The sequence below is a fragment of the Carassius gibelio genome, chromosome B23 (genome assembly GCF_023724105.1).
Source record: "Carassius gibelio isolate Cgi1373 ecotype wild population from Czech Republic chromosome B23, carGib1.2-hapl.c, whole genome shotgun sequence".
In the NCBI taxonomy this organism is placed as follows: Eukaryota; Metazoa; Chordata; class Actinopteri; order Cypriniformes; family Cyprinidae; genus Carassius; species Carassius gibelio.
In genome coordinates, this window is record NC_068418.1 from 26,485,995 (window position 1) to 26,495,463 (window position 9,469).

Genomic DNA, 9,469 nt, shown 5'->3' on the forward strand with positions numbered 1-9,469 from the left:
AAATGATGCATTACATATTAAAATGTAGATTTGTTTTCCCCAAATCAAATTCTTCTACATTCCAATGCAAAAATAAATAAAAATGTTTTTTTTTTTAATGGAAAATATATTTTTCTTTCTATTTTAATGTCCTCATGACTGGTCAGATCAAAGGTTTGGTCTGGTTTTGTGATCTGTGTGTCAGCGCCACAGTTTCTGAAAGAGTCTCTTCTGCTCACCAAGGCTGCATTTATTTGATTAAACATACAGTAAAAATACTTTATTCACATAGAAACAGCTGTTTTAAATTGTAATAATATTTCACATTTTAACTGTATTTTTGATCAAATAAATGCAGTCTTGGTTAGTTGAAGATACTTTTTTCTAAAACTTAAAAAAATTGTAATAATTACACACTTTTGGTAGTGTTTGACCCTTAGAATGTGTGTCTTCTAACATCAGTCTGTACAGGGTTTCTCTCGGAACAAGATCTGCGTACTATTAACATCACTCTCAGTCAGTTTCCATTGCGATGACGACTGTGTCAGAGGGCGGAGCCACATATGAAACAGGCCACGCCTTTTTCCCGCCCCCATCCGGTATGGCTCTGGCCGAACAGTCAGGACTATCATGAAGAGCGTCTTCCGCTCCATTGGCCGACTCTGCTGGTAAGTGTCCTCCTCCTTCTTCTTTTCCTTCTTCTTCTTCTTCATCATCATCCTCCTCTTCACGTTCTACGCGACAGCGGCAGACCTCAATGCCAGAGTCACCGGTCAGTCGTCGCTGCTGGAAGTGCGTTTGGTCTACGTCCAGATCGCTTACGGCCGAATCGCGGCGCTCCGGTTCGATGCTGGGAGAAAAGAGAGCGGGTCTGGGTGGAGACTGAGGGGGCGGGGCCTGTGCAGGCTCCTCCCTCTGAGCTGCATTATTCTGCTGCTTGGGGCAAACACCAAGCGGGTCAGACATGGAGAAGAGCTGTAGAGGTGATGGGGAGGATGGTGGAGTCGGATGACAAAGGCTGGTGATATTCGTTGAATTTGGACTGTTAATGTTATTAACGCTGGTTGCATCGCAGATATTGTTAGTACTAATATTTTGAGATGCATCTACTTTTTCAGTAATGTTATCTGTGCTACTAGTGATGCTTTTTACTGGTTTGTTGCTCCCACTGCAATCCAGAGGGGTGGAGCTTGGAAGCTCCGCCTCCATGACTTCGTCTGTGCTTTGTGTTGGCGATTGGCCGCCTTCGTTGATTGGCAGTATTGGGACACACTCAGTGTGCATGACCGCTGAGTGGGTGTGGCCAGGCTCACTGAGGGAGGGCGTGGAGGCGTGGCTAGTATCAGTTTCATCTGTGAGTTGGGCCGAAGAAGGGGAGGAGCTACAGGGTGATGACGGACAGCAGGAGTCGCAGGAGCAGCTGGTGTAGTTGTCAGAGCTCTGTGATGACAGCATGTGACTGGGGCCGGGGTGGGCGGAGCCTCGTGGGTAGGCAACGGAGCTGTAGGGAGGGGGCGGTGTGCTAGGTTGGGCTGCTACTTCCTCATAGGACGGCAGTTTGAGTGAGGCGAGGAAACCTGCCAATGAGAACTCAAGATTAACGTAACTTCGTGTTTGTTTTCATTTAGTCTGTAAATTGTGAATTACAGTATGCAAGACAGTACTTGAATAGTCTGATTCAATTAGCATTTCTCAAACAATTCAGACAAATTCTGCTAACTAAAAATGAGCTTAAATTTATTTAAATGTAACATTTTAAATAACATTAAAATTGATTAATGAAGGCTTTTGATTATTTTTTAGGATGTAATTATTTGATACCCAAATTTACGTTTTAATTTGATGGTATGTACAAAAGTACTCCGTAAAAACTAGGGATGCACCGATACCAAAACGCCGACACCACACAGGATATGATAAGTGCCATATTCAGAGAAAGAAACACAGACAACAGAACAACAGACAGCAGAATGGAGTTATTAGAGATTGAGGTAGTCTTTGTAGGATATCTATGCAATAAACATTCAGTATTAACGCAATCTGGCAGCTTGTGTGTAATGAGCTCGGCAATACGTTACTACTGTCCCTCTCATTCTGCAACAGTACAAATACATGCACGCATTGCACTTGTTTTGCTTGCTTGAGAGTTTCTGCATTATATGAGTGGCTTTTGGAATATAAATCGCAGCAAGAAAAAAAAAAGCGACTTCTATTTGTGAAAAATGTCACAGATTTATAACGAGTGGTTCCCTTCATTATTACAGCGCGTCATTACAGTAATAAGTCGCTGCAATGGAGTAGCTCTAATGTTATTAAATTACAGGTGATGAACCATAGAGTAGACTTGTGTCTACTTAATACAGAAGTTAACCAGCTAACATTATACATATTCTTTTGGTTTCTCTACCCAATATTTGAAAAATTTACAAATGCAATAAAAATATCGGTATTGGTACTCAGTATCGGCAAGTACCAAAAATAAAAGTATCGGTATCAGTGCATCCCTAGTAAAAACCAAGGTACTTGTTTTATATAACTAGCTTCTGTTTCTTAAATCATTTATATTATTTATTTTTCTCTTGTGCACTTCAGAAAAGAATCTTGGTTACTCATTTCTTTATATGTATTTTTTGCTAAACGTGGTATTGTGTACTTGAATGTTTAATGAATATTTTTTAAATAATTTATTGTTTGTGATGTACCTCAATTGCAAATCGCTTCAGATAAAATTTCTCCTAAAATAATTCAAGTACTGTAAATAAGACCTTAAAAGCTTTTTATTTTTACTATCTGAGCACAAATATTGTATTACACTATGCTATGACTGTGTATTGAATACCCAGCAAGGTGGATGAAAAGCATGAAAATGAAGAAGATATGAAGGTGAAGTAAAGTAATGAAGATAAAGTAATTAGTACTCAACAAGTCATGTTTTAAATACATGACCCTGAACCACAAAACACAAAAGGGTAAAAAAAAATTTTTTTAAATTGAGATTGTTTAAATTGAATAAACAAGCTTTCCATTGCCGTATGGTTTATTGACAATATTTGGCCGAGATACAACTATTTGAAAATCTGGAATATGAGGGTGAAAGAAAAATCTAAATAGTGAGATAATTGCCTTTAAAGTTGTCCAAATTAAGTTAGCAATGCATATTGCTAATTGCAAAAAATTTAGTTTTGATATATTTACAGTGGGCAATTTACAAAATATCTTCATGGAACATGATCTTTACTTTACTGGTCTTTAATATCCTAATGATTTTTGCCATAAAAGAGAAATGTATAATTTTGACCCATACAATGTTTTCTTGGCTAAAAATACACTTAAGCGACTTGAGACTGTTTTTGTGCTCTAGTTCACATATGTATGAGATTTTCCAAATACAGATAAAACCATTCACTAGATTTTTAATTGAAGAATTTTATCAGTAATTACTATATCATGACATGCCAGCAAATTTGACCAAATAAGAGCTTTCTAGTAAGTGTGATTGCGTTAGAGTGAGTGAAAAGTGTTCTTACTGAGGTCAAACATGGAGGACGGGTAACTGCAGGCTCCGTGGTAAGCCATGAGGTTGATCTCTCTCTGTCTCTGCTGCTGTTGAACGCGCTGCTTCGCCTGACGGTGACGATACGCACAACAGCAGCTGAACAAGATGAGCACGCTCCACAGCAGCCAGAACCCTGGAACACACAAACATCGCTTACAGAATCAATGCAGAATCAATGCAGAATGCATTCGTTTAGTCAAGCGGTTTTAAAGGATTTGCTTGATCTTGGTCATTGCATGTTGTCGCCACACTAACCGAAGGTATTCTCTGATATTTCACGCAGGTTTACTGTAGACTACAGTGTATTTTTGGCTTTACTTATCCAAACGGTTTGATAAAACTAAATAAGTTTGTAATTTTGATTTTCATTTGAAAGTTCTTTATAAATGAAGTTGACTTAATCAGATGGTTTCTCTTAAGCCAACAGTTGAGCACAATGGGTGATTGACAGGTGAGTAGGCGGGTCTACGACAGTCGATCAATTCACATTCAATAAAGTTTTAGGATTTCGGTCAATTTTGCTTCTATAGCATGACTTCTTTTTTAGTAGAAAGAAAACATCCTAAATATACATCTAAGTGTTTATTTTATCACACTTTATCTATTCTCATCTGTGAAATTTCAATTCCAATACATTTCTTTAAAGAGTTTTTTCTCCTCTTCTGAAGCACTTACATACACCAAAACTTAGAGTTTTATTCCTCTCTATATTCTGAAGGTTTTTACTGAGGGGTTTGTTCATATGTCATTTATTATTGGACTTTATCTATGCATAGATTTCAATTACAACCCATATTGTTAAGTGCGATTTTATCAAAAAGTTTTTTTCTCCACTTCAGCATCATTTACATACACAAAGTTTTACAGTATTATTCCTAATAAAGTTCTTAAGGTTTTTACTGAGGGGTTTGTTAATCCACCATTCACACTGATTTATACGACATATTATTACTAAAACATGATGAAAATATATTTTTTTCTGAATTTTTTTATTTATGGAATGATAAAAAGAGAAATCTATAATCCCCTCTATAAAAACCTTTAACTCTAAGATGTCAACAAAATCAAACAAGAATTTTGATCCTGGTTTTATCCAATATTCAGATTTATTATGGTATACAAACTAGTGTATATTCAATTAAATAATGCATAATTTGCATATTTCGACTTAACTTTTTAGAAAACTTGTTGATTTACTGTATAATTTTATATTATTTAAGTATCATTTAATAATAATAATAATATCTATTAGTCAGAATTTTTACCTTATCCTAAATGAACTTATCACCCAAAGATGGAAAGTTCAAAAGAAGAAAGTAAGTCAAACAGCATTGGAACGAGGGTGAGTAAATGTCGTTATTAGAGTTTTTAAGAAATATTATAAGTAATATTAGTTATAAGATCGTGTATATGTGAAATTGAAATTTATGCATCATCTGAAGCTGAATAAATGATCTCTCTATTGATGTGTGGTTTGTTCGAAGGACAATATTTGTCTGAGAAACAACTATTTAAAAAAACATCTGGAATCCGAAGGAGCAAAAAAATCGAAATGTTGAGAAAATCATCTTTAAAGTTGTTAAAACTAAGTTCTTAGCAATGCATATTACTAATCCGAAATTACGTTTTGATATATTTACGGTGGGAAATTTACAAAATATCTTCATGGAACATGATCTTTACTTAATATCTTAATGATTTCGGCATACAAAACCTATAATTGTGACCCACACAATGTATTGTTGTCTATTGCTACTTCAGACTGGTAGTGTGCTGCAGAGGGAACTGCTGGACTCACACCACAGCTCGTAGTAGTAGGTGCAGCAGCCCGTCTCCTGACAGCAGTGTCCGGTCTGACAGAGGTAGCCGCTAGCGCTGTTGGTGCCAGGACAGTAGCGAGGGCTTCCCAGGAGAGGCACTGTCCCTGAACTGTGGTACTCCATGCCCTGCAGCAGGGCGTGGCGCCACCGAAACACTCGCTGCTCCTCTTCCTCCAGAACTGCTGCTATGGCCACACCGCTTGAGCCTTTCAGGAGCAGAGCAGACCAGAAAACACCAACTTAAGATTCACTGCTTGATATGTCCCGCCCCCTTTTAATTTATATCACCATGTGGGACATAGCTTTTTCGTACAGAAAATACTAATTCTGTGAACAAGTGACCCATTTCAGATGTGAAGCTGCATCTATATATAGTGTAGGGAGCGGGACGCTTCGTATTATAGAGAGCATCTGATTGGACAGAAAGTTTGAAGAGAAGCTGTGCAGGATGATGTCATCAAAATAGTTGATCCATATTGAAGAAAGTGAGAGACTGTACATTTTGAATGTTTGTATCTTTAAATACTAATTTTGTCATTGTTTTGGAGCAAACTAGCTTATGGCTAACATATACTAAAAGCCAAAAAATTCCATATTGATTTCATGTGGACTTTAATATACTAATTAAAAGATAATAATAATAACATTACATTACAGAGGTAAAATAGGTTCTAAAATGTTTAATATAATATAATATAATATAATATATTAAATATCATGATTTCAGTTACAAATAATTGTGTAATACAGTTATTATAGAAAACTAAACTAAACCAAAATAATGGTTAACTGAAATAAAATATTTAAAAAACATTTTTTCTTTATCATTCTTTTATCTATAGGCAACATTTGTCATATTTCTCATTTTCATAATAGATTAAATTGATGCTAAATAACGAATAAAAAAACTATAAACATTAAAAATGGACAAAAAACACAATAACATGGTAATACTTTAAATAAGATTCCATTTGTTAACGTACTACATACAACCACAACGTCAACAAACTAAAGATGAAAATAATTCTAAAGCATGTTCATTTTAACATTTACTAATGCATTAATAAAATCTAAATTGTACAATGAAAACAGTTGCATTTTTATTAGCTAACATTAAAGATGAATAAATAACAATGTGTTATTAGTGTTAGCTGATGCATAACTAATGCATAAATAAATAGGATATTATTGAAATTGTTACAAACTACATTACTCCAACTTTGACTAAAATTGAAATGAAAACGGAAAATATAAAGAGAAAAAATGAATTCCAAATATTCATAAAAACAATAACAGTATCTCAATGACACTAAAATTACACGGTAGTTTAGTGTACAGTGAAAAACATGTTCAATTACAAGAGTCAAAGAAAATAGTTGTGCAAAACTAAATTACTTAGCAATTGCTTTCTGACATTATACCAGGACTTGTAATAAGAACACAAACATGTGAATATCTAACACGCGTGTTAGGCTTGTTGTTAGTTCCTTTACCTGGTGAAGGACACAGGTGTCCATATATGCTGTCAGGATCATCTACAAACGACAACAAAGACAAATTAATTAACATCATTTTATCCTCAGCTACGATCTTATCAACGCAAATAGGCTTTTAAAACATTTGATGCGACACATTACGTGTAATATGTGTAATATGTGAAAGCTGTTATTAGACTTGCATTCTGCATTAAACCAGTGCATGCAATCAAACTTCGAACATTAAAGCAACAAATGTTTCCGTCTATGAAAACGATTAAACAGGCCCAAGCGGATGCATTAGACACAGCTTCATGCATTCCAGTGTTAAGCTTCAGTTTAGTGATGCTTTATGCACCCGCGGTAATAATAATCACACAGTTGCATCGATGATATAAATGCACCGACCGTGTTATTATTATTATATGTAGCGAACGGCCTGTAATGAAGTCTCTGTGCGTTCTGATTCGCTCATTTCTTCGGATTCTGCACCGACCGTCTCTCTCCGTCCGCCATGTCCGCCAGCTTCAGCCACCGCATCACGCACGAGATCTCACCGAAAACAACCGAAGAGCACGGTAAACGCTTAGCTGCTTACCTATGTGTTAAACTCAAATACATCATCACATCCTTACAACAGACGGAGCGAGGATGCAGACATAACGCCAGGAACGTTTATCGGATCCTACGCTGATTGGCTGGAGGGGGGAGTAAGCGGGCCAATCAGAGCAGACGAGCGTTTCTCCTAGCAACAGCTGAAGAGGATGAGACCGCAGATCGTTCAACAACCACAGAAAGCATCAGACGGTTTAGTTTATTGTATGGAAATATAATATTGTTTATAAAACGTATCCATATAAAAGTTTTACATAGCTATATTATAATCATAATTGCTATATCATAATTGCTGTGATGCAATTTGCAAACGTAGGCTGATATAGATACATATATACGATATCTGATGTGGTATCCTATATTTATTCTAAAAACACGTCAGTGCATGTTTATATTATAACGAAATATAAAAGATAGATATGTATTTAGAAAAGTAGCATAAAATATACACACGTATTTTTGTACAAAGCCTGTTTAATAAAGTTGTATATATAAAAACTAGCATATATACAAACCTTATAGGCTATAATATACTAGCCTATATTGCTTATAATACCATATATGAATCAATTGCTACTAACATGGGAAATTATATCATAAAGATATAACTAGACTATACATCTTGGGTAGCCTATTGTTTATTAATTATATCTTCTTCTCTCCATATGTACGTATGTACGTAAATATTTATCATTTTTCATTTTTGTGGATATCCCTTACGAAAAATAACCATGGTTTTATTATAGTAAAACTGTAGTAACCCATGGTTTTTTGGCGTGTTTACTACCATTTGCATAACCACAGATTTACTACAAATACCATGGTAAAACTATGGTTAATTTAGCAAAACCATGGTTAATTTGTGGTTACCATGGTTTAACTATATTAACCATGGTTTTTTGGTTTTATTTGTAGTAAAACCATGGTTAATTTTCATAACCTAGGCCTATTTGACAAAAATATTTTAGAAAATATCTCCAAGGTGTTTTATTAGTAAGTGTTTAAAGTATTTTTTTTCATGATTAATATTAAAATGCTTTGTTGTTTATATTTATTATCTTTTTAATCGAGTTCAAAAAGACCGTTGGGGCGGAGTTCCGCCGTGCGCCCCCTTTTTATTCTGTGAGGAAGAAAAAAGGCGCGCTTTTTTGTCTCACAAATTTATAAGTTCAAAAGTGAGTTAAAAACTCAAGGAAAACGATACATATCATTTGTTTGTGAGTTCATGCAGGTGAGTCTAAAAGCTGCACTTATTGAAAATATGGTTGTTGTTTCCGTGTGAAATGAGTGCCATCTGGAGAAGGGTATTACTGCACAACCGGAGGCTGCAGTTTCAGGACCGCAATTCTGGGACCGCAGCTTTAGGACCCTAGTATTTTTGTGACAGCGCCACCTACTGTACTGGATCAACACTAATTAAAGATGGACGACGTGGACAGCAGTCAGACGGTGAGTAGCGATATTTAATTAAGTTTTATTTTATAACGTTTAAACGGTGCAAAATTTACATAGTGAGAACTGCTACCTATGAATTAATAATTAATTCCCACCAAATTAATAATTTGTTACCTAGTTTTATAAATTACTACGACGTTAATTCGTGGCTATGATTTCATAAATCCTTGTTGCGTTTTAATGACGAAGTAGTATAAGTGAATCTAGCCTGCACATTAATTAAACTTATCAGATGACAAGAGCATGGTTGATGTAAGGTTTGTAAGATTTACCTGCAGCTTAATGTATTAGAGTGAATACTGGCTTAATAGTCATTGTTTTACCATATTTATGTATAAAATATATTTCATAATTAAACTGCACTGACTGCCTAGTTGCAGTATGTGTTAGCCTGTTGTTTTGGCATTGTGTTGCAATGATAAATGAGGCATTTGGCAATTTTAATAGCTTGTTACAATTTGGCCTAATCTGCAGGTCTACTCCACATACAGTTATACATTGCTATCATGTGTTAGTTTCTGTCATGTTCTGCATGGCCAATATGAAGTGATTTTATGGATTCGATTAGG

The 9,469-nt window shown here is 35.4% G+C and overlaps 1 protein-coding gene across 3 annotated transcripts in view; it reads right to left on the reverse strand.

The window, feature by feature from the left end:
- The window catches only part of si:ch73-290k24.6 (uncharacterized), an 8,505-nt gene extending 1,004 nt beyond the window's left edge, over positions 1 to 7,501 (reverse strand). Inside the window, exons 1-5 of one of the 3 annotated variants that reach the window (XM_052594929.1) lie at positions 7,327 to 7,501; positions 6,849 to 6,890; positions 5,334 to 5,561; positions 3,507 to 3,668; positions 1 to 1,556 (exon numbers count right to left, since the gene is read on the reverse strand). The exon at positions 1 to 1,556 is cut by the window's left edge and continues 1,004 nt beyond it. In XM_052594929.1, the coding sequence (XP_052450889.1) occupies positions 493 to 1,556; positions 3,507 to 3,668; positions 5,334 to 5,478 (1,371 nt within the window). In that variant the 5' untranslated portion in view covers positions 5,479 to 5,561; positions 6,849 to 6,890; positions 7,327 to 7,501 and the 3' untranslated portion in view covers positions 1 to 492. Of the gene's footprint in view, positions 1,557 to 3,506; positions 3,669 to 5,333; positions 5,562 to 6,848; positions 6,891 to 7,238 lie in introns of all 3 variants that reach the window. The other 2 variants (XM_052594927.1, XM_052594928.1) reach the window with 2 other exon arrangements.
- Positions 7,502 to 9,469: the final 1,968 nt, after the last annotated feature.